The following is a 13,202-nucleotide window of genomic DNA, read 5'->3' on the forward strand; positions in this document are numbered from 1 at the left end:
GTTGTTGATATGATTGAATGATAGGATGAGGGACTTCAGTTATGTGGAGAGACTGGAGATGCTGGAACTGTTCTCCTTACAGCAGGGAAAGTTAAAGGGATATTTAATGGCGGTGTTCACAATTTAGGAAGGGTTTAGATAGAACGAGTAATGAGTAACTGTTTCCAATGGCAGGAAGGCCGGTAACCAGAGAGCACAGATTTAAGATAATTGGCAAAAGAACTAGGGGTGAGATGAAGTATTTTTTACACAGTAAGAGTGGTGGAAGCAGATTTAATAGCAACTTTCAAAAGGGAATTGGATATATAATTGTAAAGGAAAGCATTTGCAGAGTTATGGGGAAATAGTGGATTAACTGGATAGCTCTTTCAAAGAGTCAGCTTGGACATGATGGGCCAAATGGCCTCCTTCTTTGCTGTAAGATTCTAAGGCCGGAAATTTTCACCTGGTGGACAGGAGCTGTCCACCGACTGAAAAGTAGGTGGCGATTCCATCTCCGCCGGGCCTGGGTATCCAGTCCGGATTTTACGGTCCCTAGGCCCTTAATTGGTCTTAGGCGGGACTTCCACCTAATGGAGCTGCAAGCCAATCAACGAACTGGCAGCTCTTAGTCTCAACAGCGCCACTGGGAGCGATGGCCACTGCTGGGACTAAAACCCAGTTTCCATATGAAGAGAAAGGACGGCCCTGGAAAAAGGTAGGTGTTTGGCGCCTCGCCGGAAGTGATCGGTCGGGCCCCGGCGAGGCAAGGGGGGTCGATTGGTGGGGGCATGTTGGGCGTTGGGAGTGGTTGGGGCATCTGGGGTGGCCCTCCGACAGGCACAGGGTACCCATTCAGGAGGGCCCCCTCCCCAGTCCAGACCATCAGAAAGCCGTCTACTTTTGTCAGGTGGCTTTTCTCAGGCCTGGGTCACCCGCCTGCTAATGGTAAAATCCCTGTGGCGGTGAGTGGTGGCCATTAATTGGCCACTTAAGGGCCTTGACTGACCTGGGGCAGGCGGGCTATCTCCCACTGCCCCGTGTAAAATAGAGGTGGAGGCAGGAGTGGGTTGGGAAGGGCCCCACCTCCCACTCCATTTTACGCTCCTCCACCCCCCCACCAGCCCATTGTTTGGTGGGGGGGGAGGAGACATAAAATTCCAGCCTATGATGGTTCCAGAGCTCCCAGACACAGATATCAACATTCTAGGGGCTACCATTGACCAGAAACTGAACTGGAGTAGCCATATAAATACCATGGCTACAAGAGCAGGTCAGAGGCTAGGAATCCTGAGGTAGAGTAACTCACCTCCTGACTCCCCAAAGCCTGTCCACCATCGACAAGGCACATGTCAGGAGTGTGATGGAATACTCTCCACTTGCCTGGATGAGTGCAGCTCCAACAACACTCAACTAGCTCGACACCATCCAGGACAAAGCAACCCGCTTGATTGGCACCCCATCTACAAACATTCACTCCGACGCACAGTGGCAGCAGTGTGCACCATCCACAAGATGCACTGCAGCAATGCACCAAGGCTCCTTAGACAGCACCTTCCAAACCGCGACCTCGACCAACTAGAAGGACAAGGGCAGCAAATACGTGGGAACACCACCACCTGCATGTTCCCCTCCAAGTCACACACCATCCTGACTTGGAACTATATCGCCGTTCCTTCACTGTCGCTGGGTCAAAATCCTGTAACTCCCTTCCTAACAGCACTGTGGGGATACCTACCCCAAATGGACTGCAGCAGTTCAAGAAGGCAGCTCACCACCACCTTCTCAAGGGCAATTAGGGATGGGCAATAAATGCTGGCCTGGTCAGCGACACCCACATCCCATGAATGAATAAAAAAAAGATAGAACTAAAACTCAGGAAGGCAACTAGTCAAAAATAGATGGTCTGAAGGCCTTGCAACACTAACAGCCATTCACGTTGCATGTAGAAATGAGACATGTCATTCGGACCAACCCGGACAAACACATCAGTAAACCTGACAAAGGGATGGGAATAGTCAAGTGTGACTATACCAACAAAATGCAAGCCATTTTTAATGATGGGTCCAAATTCGTATCCATTTGACCTGCCCCTCAACATGACCAGACAGTCTTGCTTGAAAGTAAGCTTTAGAAAAACGCTTGTTGGACTTGTGTAAGAGCAATGAGCTGCCGGGTGATATATATGAAAGAGTTCGTCCTCGAGGCTCGCTTCATCGCATATGTATGGGCTTCCCAAGACACACAAGATTGATGTCCCTCTACGCCCTTATCTTATCTATGACCGGTTCTGCACAACATGAATTGGCCAAATAGTTGGGCGAATTGTTATAACCAGTTTTGAGCAAGTTCTCCACAGAACGGTGAATGATTCCTTCACATTTGCAAAGACCATACAGGACTTGCATATCGCTAGCAATGCCGTGTCCATGTGCTCATTTGACATTGCTAGCCTATTCACCAATGTACCACTTAAGGAAGCTATAGATATTTGCTCTGCAGCACTATATCATGGCGATCTAGATCCTCCACCATTGCATGAAACAGTATTCATTGAACTTATGAACTCGGCAACACGCGCAGTTGAGTTCAGTTTTTACGACACAATGAATGCCCAAGTAGATGGTGTTTCCAAGGGATGTCCTCTAGGTCCAGCTCTCGCAAACATCTTTGTTGGGTTCCATGAGAAACATGTCTTTGAGGGAACACCTAACCTCCTACCTCTTGCATATTTCCGATATGTGAATGGTAGGTTTGCTATATTTGAATCCGCATCTGCATGTAATAATTTCCTTACACGTCATAATGGGTCCCATCCTGTGCTCAAATTCACATTTGAAATGGAGCAGTCAAATGAGCTCCATTTCCTTGACGTACTAGTTGAGAAATCTGCTAAGGGGTTCTCTACCACAGTCTACCGCAAACCTACCTTCAGTGGTCAATACACGCATTGGGATTCTTACAGTTCCACGCACTATAAGATTGGCCTTATCGGCAACTTCATAACCAGGGCCCGAGCCATTTGCTCACCATGCAAGCTTGATGCTAAAATTCTTCTCCTCTTCTTCTTTGGCCTCCTTTTCTCGAGAGACAATGGGTAAGCGCCAGGAGGTGGTCAGTGGTTTGTGAAGCAGCGCCTAGAGTGGCTATAAAGGCCAATTTCAGAGTGACAGACTTTTCCACAGGTGCTGCAGATAAAATTGGTTGTCGGGGCTGTTGCACAGTTGGCTCTCCCCTTGCATTTCTGTCTTTTTTCCTGCCAACTGCTGAGTCTCTTCGACTCGCCACACTTTAGCTCCATCTTTAAGGCTGCCCGCCAGCTCTGGCGATCAGTGGCAACTGACTCCCACGACTTGTGATCAATGTCACAGGACGTCATGTCGCGTTTGCAGACGTCTTTAAAGCGGAGACATGGACGGCTGGTGGGTCTGATACCAGTAACGAGCTTGCTGTACAATGTGTCCTTGGGGATCCTGCCATCTTCCATGTGGCTCACATGGCCAAGCCATCTCAAGTGCCGCTGGCTCAGTAGGGTGTATAAGCTGGGGATGTCAGCTGCCTCGAGGACCTCTGATCAGATCATTTCTCGCTGTATATCACACAAACTTTTGAATGGGCCTAAGGTTATCATTTTCTGCCCTGTAAAGTGCCTAATCTACCTCAAATTACCCTGGATGGGTAATGTATCCCAAAAATTGGAGCAAAAGGTGAAGCTAGCTGCTACTGTGCAGTAGCAACACGTGTAGTATTCGCCACTAACAGGATGCTGCTGTCAAGCCAAAAAGACCTCCTGCCTAAAAACACAAATGAGTAATGTGATATATGAATTTCAATGCCAGTGTGATGCTAGATATATAGGCTGTACATCCCAAAGACGGATGGATTGTATGAAACAACATGTCCCTTTCACTGCTCGCAATGGACAAGGTACAGGCTGCACCCAACCAGCCTGTGCTTGCAAAACTCAAAACATTAGATGTGATTTTGCGATTGGACAAGATTTGCTAAATAATCCTCAGTGTGCTAAGAACTATGCTGACAACCAATTTAAGATTGTCAGTAGGGCTCGCAGTGTGGTGCATTTGCGCGTACTGGATGCTACATATATTAATACACAGGGCTCTGTTTACAGACAGAAAGTACAAACATTGTCCCTGTTTCAGCTAAACAAAATAAGTGACAACCATTCGCTGGTTTATTCCTCAGGGCAATGCCTTGACCAATCAGAGCCAAGCTGCCTGGTTTAAATTTCAAACAAAGCTTAGCAGTTAACTAAAATAAAAGCAAAATACTGCAGATGCTGAAAATCTGAAATAAAAACATAAAGTGCTGGAATTACTCAGTAGGCCAGGCAGCATCTGTGGAGAGAGAAACAGCGTTGACGTTTCAGGTCTGTGACCTTTCATCAGAACTCAACTGTCAGTCACCATAAACTGGTGCATTCTCCATGGCAACGCCTCTACCAATCAGCACTCTCTTCTCATAGAGTATAAAGTTGTTGTTTTCCCTTACATTGTTATTCTTGCAGATTGTCCTGATGAGTGCAAGATGAAAAGCTTCGACAACATGTCTCTATTTTCAGCAATACTCAAGTTCTTCATTTTCTTTTGAACAGTATTGAAAATTGTCCCATGACAATCAAACATTATGCCAGTTGTGTTATATCGAGGCCTAATAAGCTTTCTAGGGTTAAGTGTGTCAACTAATACATCATAGTATATATTGAGGGATTCAACAAGGCAGCAATTGTCGAAGAGCTACTAGATGCATCTGAATTCAGTAAAGATGGCTTGTCAGAGATTTCTAAGGAGAGGATTCCATATTGATGTGCTCAACCGTGGGCCGGATTTAATTGTATAAGTTTGATATCGATCAGTCGCTTGGCTTTGAGCATGATGAATCTGACATAATATATCAGTACCCTGGACTGTGTTGCACTGCATATTTTGTATTTACAGACCATGACATAAGGCATGGGGAGCATGCAGGAGAGTGGGCTGTCTTACAGAAAAAGATGGGAGTTGAGGTGCAAGTTGAGAGTTTGGAGTAGAACTTGGTTGCAGACACCTCCTGCCATCAATGAAAATTTCCTGCCACTCACCAGCTTTGACTTTCCACAGGTTCCCGCCCTAAGAACATGCTGTCCATTTGCACTTAAACCACCCTCCTAGCACTGATTCTCTTTCCAAGGCCCAAACCAAAGAAAAGCACCAAATACTCAGACGAAATATTAAAAACATCTCGAGTGCTATTTAAGCCTGACACCAGTGTTTCTTTCGATGTTCCTATCAGATGTGCTTGTCTTACACCTCAACCTTCGACTGTAGAAGTGTTCAAGTCAGAGGTGCAACTGTGGTAACAGCTATTAGATACTGTGACACTGTGGTGGTGGCATAGAACCTTAGTCATGCATTCTCCCTGTAACAGCTGGAGCCAGATCCTACAATGCACTGAAGGAAACGAACTTGTGATGGAAAGATTGGCCCATTACCATAAGAATCATAAGGTCATTTGGTCCCCTTTCTTGATGAGGGATGTAATTGCATTGGAGGCAGTTCAGAAGAGGTTCACTAGATTGATTCCAGGGATGAGGGGTTTGTCTTATGAAGAGATATTGAGCACTTCAGGCCTTTATTCTCTAGAGTTTAGAAGAATGAGAGGAAATCTAATTGAGGTGTATAAGATGATTAAGGGGATTGACAAAGAAGACGCAGAGAGGATGTTTCCTCTTGTGGGGAAATCTAGAACGAGAGGTCATTGTTTTAGGATAAGGGGTAGCAGATTTAAAACAGAGATGAGGAGAAATTACTTCTCACAAAGGGTCGTGAGTCTGTGGAATTCACTACCCCAGAGTGCGGTGGATGCCGGGACATTGAGTAAATTTAAGGACGAGATAGACAGATTTTTAATTAGTAAAGGGTTGAAGGATTATGGAGTACAGGCAGGAAAGTGGAGTTGAGGCCGAGATGACATCAGCCACAATCGTATTGAATGGTGGAGCAGGCTCGAAGGGCTGAATTGCCTTTTCCTGCTCCTAGTTCTTCTGACCTTATGACCTTTATATTCTGAAGGTAATGTAGTCAGATTGGCACGTCATGATTAAGGCAGATTTAAACTGACATATACGAAAGATATCCCCTTTCATCCAAGGAATAGAACCCTAAATTCAATTTGTTTAATGAAATATATAATTTACTGTCTTTGACAACATACAGTGCTTGGAATATATTAAACCGATCTCCAATTGCAATGCTTATACATAGCTTGGAATTGGAAACGAGGTCATAGAGTTTCATGTTGGTTTATTTTGGGGAGCGCACAGTGTTGGGGGGGTGGGGGGAGGAAAAAAAAGAATTTTGAAATTAAAGGCATGGACCTCAAAGTGAAAATTTGTCCATTTAATTGCACTGGGGATACAGCAAATTGTGACAACAGCTATTCTGAGAGAATCTTTTTTGGCCCTGGTTCTAATCAGAACTCCATAGGTGGGAGAATATATTTTTAAAGCAACATAATTACTTTAATGATTGATAGCAGTTTTGGTTATGCACAGAAAATGTCACAGCTGTGCGTAAGCCCCACCCTCCCTATCCAGACTGCGGAGAAAGTTGCGGGCTTAGGTTGCACTTTGGAATTGTGACAGTGATGTACATATTGACAATGGTACATGCTGGTATATGTGCAGTAAGGTGACTCTTTGGGTGCATCAGATTGACTTAATGTGAGATGTTCCATGTACAAGGCATCTACTTATAAAAATAGCTAAACCAGCATGAAATATTTGTTTGCTCATTGCAAAGCACCTAAGAGAATATTTTAGTGGGGCAACGACTATAGGCCTACAAATTTGTATTTGTGTAATGTTTCCACAATGTCTGAATCCATAAATCTTTGTGTGTCAAACTGCAAACATAAGTACTTGACATTAGTTCAGTCTGTCCCTTTAAATTATAGAACAAGAGCAAAATCTAGCTAACAGTTACGGGAAGCTAACATTCAAAAAACTTGGCAACTGGTGTACTAATGCTAAAGTCACTGATTTGTGGTTTTCATGGGAAAATATCTAGAATTGTGGGATTCAGTACCCAAAACACAGCTAAGCATGCTGGAAAAATCCTAGCATCCTATGCAATAAAAACATAATTTGACTTTTTAGTCACCATAGATCTGCTTAATTATAAAGCAGATGGAATTCTGGAATGTGATCCTAAAGCACAGGTAAAATTCCCAGAATGCTATGAAATGAAAATGGAATTTAACTACCATAAATTAGTGGCCCTAACCATTGCTTCTAACCACTCATCTTGACACCTTTGTACATTTTCCAAGTATCAGCACATGTCTCTATAAAACAAAAAGATGGAAAACAACAAATTTCCCTCTTACCTCCTGATGCCATTTGTGAGCATTTGCAAATGCATTTGTCATTGTCTGAGTCCTTAGTGCTAAAATCGTTTCCCATTTGGCTGAGACTGCTTATCCTGCCTGCTGTCCCACTGTAGCCTTTAAGATGAATTCTGTAGAAGGAATAGATCAGGGCAGAATACATTATTTCTATCCATTAAGTCGCTCGATCAATTGCATAAATTAACTCTGTCCAACTCAAGGCAGTTAATAAAGTTGGCAAACAGTATTTCCAAAAAGAATGCGGACAGCTTTCAGAAGTCAACATCAATTTTATATTCCAACTTACAGGAACAATTCTGTAGCAACTTTAATTTTACACCATGGTGAAATGCAGTTTCCTTAACTGCTAGTTATTGGAATGAGGTGTTTGGCCTTTTTAGTGATTTGATGTGAACAAAGATGTGTTATTGGAGTGGACCTGGGATGCAATAAAGCTCTTTTGAAGATAGTCAAATGGGCAAAGTACAATGACTGCCCTTTGTAACCATCTGTATATTATGAACCTGCTAGTCAAACGAGAGTTCATTGTTGCAAAAGCAAAATACTGTGGATGCTGGAAATCTGAAATGAAAACAGAAACTGTTGGAAATACTCTGGGTCTGGCAGAATTTGTGGAGAGAGAAACAGTTATGTTTCAGGTCAATCACCTTTAGTAAGAACTGGAAAAGGTTATAGATGTAACAGGTTTTAAGAAGCAGGGGAGGGGGGAAAGAACAAAAGGGAAGGTCTGATAGTGTGGAAAGCAGGGGAGATGATGTTGCAATGCAACAGGGGATGGTATGGGAAAAATAAAGGAAGAAAAGATGGGCTTGGAGACAGTAAATAGGAATAGCAGAATCATCCTCAACAGCTGCCGTCCTAAAAATGGGAGCAGAGTTTATGATCTGAAATTGTTGAACTCAGTGTTGAGTCATAAAGTTATAAAGTCCCAAATTGAACGATAAGGTGCTGTTCCTCGACCTATGTTGAACTTCATTGAAACAGTGTTATAACAATCATTATCACAAGAGAAAAAGTACTAGGCAAATTATTGGGACTAAAGGTTGACAAGTCCCATGGATCTAATAGCTGGCAGCCTAGGGTGTTAAAAGAAGTGGCTGCAGACATAGTGGATACATTCATTATATTCTTGCAAAATCCCCTAGATTTTGGAAAGGTCCCAATGGATTAGGAAACCAAAAATGTAACACCCCTATTCAAGAAAGGAGGAAGACAGAAAGCAGGAAGCTATAGCCAGTTATCCTAGCATCTGTCATTGGGAAATTGCTGGAATCATTATTAAGGAAGTAGTAGCAGGACATTTAGAAAATCATAATGCAATCAAGCAGAGTCAACAAGGTTTTGAAAAAGAAAAATTGCATTTGACAAATTGTGGATGTAATAAGCATGGTGGATTAAGGGAAAGCAGGTGATATAGTGTATTTGGTTTTCCGAAAGGCATTTGATAAGGTGCCACGTAAAATGTTACTGCATAAGATAAGGGATCATGGTGTTGGGGTAATATATTAGCATAGATAGAAGATTGGCTAACTAACAGAAAACAGAGTGCTGAGATAAATGGGTCATTTTCAGATTGGCAAACTGTAACTAATGGGGTGCCACAGGGATCAGTGCTGGGGCCTCAACTATTTACAATGTATATTAATGACTTGGATGAAAGGACCAACTGTATTGTTGCCATATTTGTTGATGATACAAAGATAGGAGGAAATGCAAGTTGTGAGGAGGACACAGAGAGTCTGCAAAGGGATATAGATAGGTTAAGTGAGTGAGCAAAGCTTTGGCAATAGAGTGTAATGTGGGAAAAATTCACTTTAGTAGGACAAATAGAAGAGAAAAATATTATTTCAATGAAGAGACCACAGAATTCTGTAGTACAGAAGGGTCTGGTGTCCTTGTACAAGAAATGCAAAATGTTCGCATGCAGCTACAGCAAGTAATCAGGAAGGCAAATGGATTGTTGGCCTTTATTGCAAGGGGGATAGAGTTTTAAAAAAGGGGGAAGTCTTGCTACAAATGTACAGTGTGTTGGTGAGACTACACCTACTGCATACAGCTTTGATCTTCTTATTTAAAGAGGGATTTACTTGCATTAGAGGCAGTCCAGAAAAGGTTCACTAAATTGATGCCTGAGGTGAAGGGTTTGTCTAATGAGAAAAGCTTGAGCAGGTTGGGTCTATACTCATTGGAGTTTAGAAAAATGTGGGGTGAGCTTATTGAAAAATATAAGATTCTGAAGGGGTTTGACAGGGTAGATGTTGAGAGGATCTTCCTCCTCATGGGGGAATCTAGAACTAGGGGGTATAGTCTCAGAATAAGGTAAGGGGTCACCCATTTAAGATGGAGATGAGGAGGATTTTTTTTCTGAGGGCCATGTGTCTTTGGAATTCTGTACTCTAGATGCTGAGTCATTAAATGCATATTCAAGGCTGAGAGAGACATATTTTTGAACTATAGGGGACTCGAGGATTATGGAAGCATGCAGGAAAGTGAAGTTGAAGCCAAGATCAGATCAGCCATGATCCAGTTGAATGGCGGAGGAGTCTCAAGGGGCCAGATTCCTGCTCCTATTTCTTATGTTCTAATGAGGCCAAGGACAGAGAGTTCAGAATAGGAATGGGGCACAGAAATAAAATGATGGGACCAGAATGTCTGGGTCATGCTTGGGGACTGAACAGAGGTGTTCACAAAATGGTCTCCCCAGTTTAGAGGAGACCACATCATGAGCAGCAAATAAGTATGCTAAATTGAAAGAAATACAAGTAAATCACTGTTTCATTTGGAAGGAGTGTTAAAGGCCCTGGGCAGTAGGAAGGGAGGAGGTAAAAGGGCAGAAGTTGCATCTCCGATGCTTGCTGGGAAGGAGAGGGAGTGTGGTGGTGATAGAGGATTGGACCAGGGTATCACAAAAGGAGCAGTCCTTTCAGAATGTTGAAAGGGGAGGGGAAGATGTGTTTTGTGGTGGCATCATGTTGGAGGTGGCATAAATGGAAGATGATCAGTTGAATGTGGAGGCTGGTGGGATGGAAGGTGAGGACAAGTGGATCCCTATTGTGGTTCTGGGAGGGAGGAAAAGGGGTGAGAGCAGAAATGTGGGAAATGAAATGAACACGATTGAGGTCCCTGTTCATCATGATGGAAGGGAATCATCAGTTGAGGAAGAAGAAAGGCCTAATGGAAGCATTGGCCTAGCAGGTGGCATGTTCTGAATAGATGTGACAGAGCTGGAAAAACCGGGTGAATGGAATAGGGTCCTTAATGGAAGCAGGGTGGGAGGAAATGTAAATCAAGGAAGCTGAGAGAATCACCTGGCTGAGAGTAGATATTGGTCGATAGCCTATCCCAAGAAATGGAGACAAAGAAGGGAAGGGAAGAGTTTGATAGGATCATGTGAAGGTGATGAAAGGGCAAATTGGAAGCAAAGTTGATGAACTTTTCCAACTTGGCCACCTGTTATTTTAATTGCTGCATTTGCTGACAACACAACCACTAGGTAGCGCAGTACTTTCACACGCGCAAATGCAGCCTCTTGCACTGAAACGTCACTGTCTGCAACTTTTTTTGGCAGCTGTCAGTAGTAAAGATGGCGCTGTTCAATTTATCACAAAAGCGAAAACAAATGAAACCAAAATGGCCACAGTGGCTACGATCGCCACCTTCATTCCACACCCAAGAGTACGCCGCTCTTCTCTTCGCTGCTGCCTCCCATCTGCTCAGCGCTTGTTCCACGCCTCGCCACATCGCCTCCCCTCTGCCACTCAATTTTACATCTTGTTTATGGCTTCCTCCCTAATAAAGGAACACTTTAACTTTAGCACACCCCTCTAGGGGTTATAACGTACTAGTTATATATAGATCAATAAAATATTGACCTGTTTCAAGAGTTGTGATGATGCTGCTACTGCTCATCCCTTTCCTCCCTCTTTTGCTTCAAAGAAAATATCTTTCACCCATGCTCTTTAATGTATAGGAAACAATTCTAAAGAAGCATTTCATCCATGTTGAAGAACATCAATAGGGACTGCTGTCATTTTAAATTTTATCCATCAATCAGCATTGAGTAGTTAAACTGACTTTATAATAGAATGGTTCATTTATATTAGGAACCAAGGGGATGAGAACTGCTGTTATTTGAACTTAAGCAACAATTTTCTGCCCCAGCGATTTTTGTATCTGTCCAAATTGGTGCCAGACCAATCAAATCTGCTGGACTGAGACTTTTTTCCCTCTGATTCTGAAAGGAGAGTGAGGGGGAAATTAGTATTTTTAAGCTTTTGTTTCTTTGATTGACTGCAAATGTCTTGGTAGAGATTATTTTATGAAGTTAAATCTGACTTTCCTTAAATGTGGTAGACACAGCAAGGATTTTTAGAATCATAGATGTTGACCCTGCAAAAGCCTCCTCACTAACATCTGGGGACTGGTGCCAAAAAGTTGGGAGAACTGTCCTACAGACTCATCAAACAAAATAGCCTTCCATAGTCATACTCGCAGGATAATACCTATCAACCAATATCCTAGACTCCTCCATCACCATCCCTGGGTATGTCCTGACTCACCGGCAAGACAGATAGGTAGCGCACTGTGGTAGACGGTAAGGTGGGAGTTGCCCTGGGAGTCCTCAACATTAACTGCAGACCTAATGAAGTCAAGCATGCTGATTACCACCAACTGCCCTCCCTCAGCTGATGAATCAGTACTCCTTCATATTGAACACCACTTGAAGGAAGGACTGTGGGTAGCAAGGGTCAGAAAGTATGTTAGTTGGGGGACTTCAATGCCGATGACCAAGACTGCCTACCACTAGTTCCCTTTTAAAAGCTATTGTGGATTCTTCTTTCATCGCTGTTTCTAGCAGGGCATTCTTAATCCAAGTAACCTTCTGCATAAGGAGCCACTAACTTGTCCTAATTACCCCACCAGGTAGCAGTGGGGCTAAGGTAGTTGATTATTGAATAGTTTTGTCATGCCTTTTTTCTTGGGAATCTTTTGGACGCCCAAAACAGAGACTCAGTAGGACCTACCCTGGGTTATCAGGACATTCTGGCAGACTTCCCAGCAAAGTTTGGAAACAACCCAAGGCATGTCCTTAAACTGCCTTTGCAATGTTATGGGCATGGAACCTCCTCCACTGGAGCACAAATTATTCAGTGGAGTTTTCATGGGTTGGAATGCCAATGGACCTGGTTTCCACCTCAAATTGTAGTTTCCTTCTGGAATTGCACCCCTCATTCCATATTCCACCCCAGATCATGGATTTGGTAGCCTCAGGTCTTTTAATTTTGGGGGCTTAAGGGAAAAAGTGCACTTTAAAGTTGGCTGCAATTCCAATGACAGTTATGATAATTGGGAGATGCATTCTAGTGCTGCCATCCATTTTACCCTTCCAGTTACTTCCGACACCAGAATTGATGCTCCTGAATGAATCACTTAGCCATTATTGACAGGACTTTTTTAAAAAATCAACACTCCAATGAAGTGCTAAGAAATGTTCTAGCATTTTGTGCATTTCAGATATTTGTATACGTCTGTTTTTAATTTGACTTGTTGCTGTTGGAACTGTTCTTAAAACAGGCAATTGAAATGAATAAAATGTTGTGGGAAATGTTTTAGTTAGTACAATTGACAATACCAAGACAAATACTGATGGTATATTTGTCCACTGATACCCATGTACCATTATAATATTTACACAAAGTGTATTTATAGGGTATGAAATTGATTTACTTGGCAGCATTTTATCACTAGTTTATCCAAAGGTCACTTTTAATGTTCTTGCAATTAGTTGTTATGAGAAATAAATGACAAAGCTTTCA

General features: G+C 42.9%; 2 protein-coding genes across 2 annotated transcripts in view; one reads left to right on the forward strand and one right to left on the reverse strand.

Annotated features, from left to right (window-relative positions):
* mcph1 (microcephalin 1) overlaps positions 1–13,202 on the forward strand; it is a 429,556-nt gene that overhangs the window by 199,659 nt on the left and 216,695 nt on the right. The gene's annotated exons all lie outside the window — the stretch shown is intronic.
* Positions 1–13,202, reverse strand: part of angpt2a (angiopoietin 2a) — a 132,437-nt gene that overhangs the window by 10,002 nt on the left and 109,233 nt on the right. Inside the window, exon 8 of the mRNA XM_068021504.1 lies at positions 7,366–7,496. Coding sequence (XP_067877605.1) covers positions 7,366–7,496 — 131 coding nt within the window. The remainder of the gene's footprint in view (positions 1–7,365; positions 7,497–13,202) is intronic.

The sequence above is a fragment of the Heterodontus francisci genome, chromosome 3, assembly GCF_036365525.1.
Source record: "Heterodontus francisci isolate sHetFra1 chromosome 3, sHetFra1.hap1, whole genome shotgun sequence".
Lineage (NCBI taxonomy): Eukaryota > Metazoa > Chordata > Chondrichthyes > Heterodontiformes > Heterodontidae > Heterodontus > Heterodontus francisci.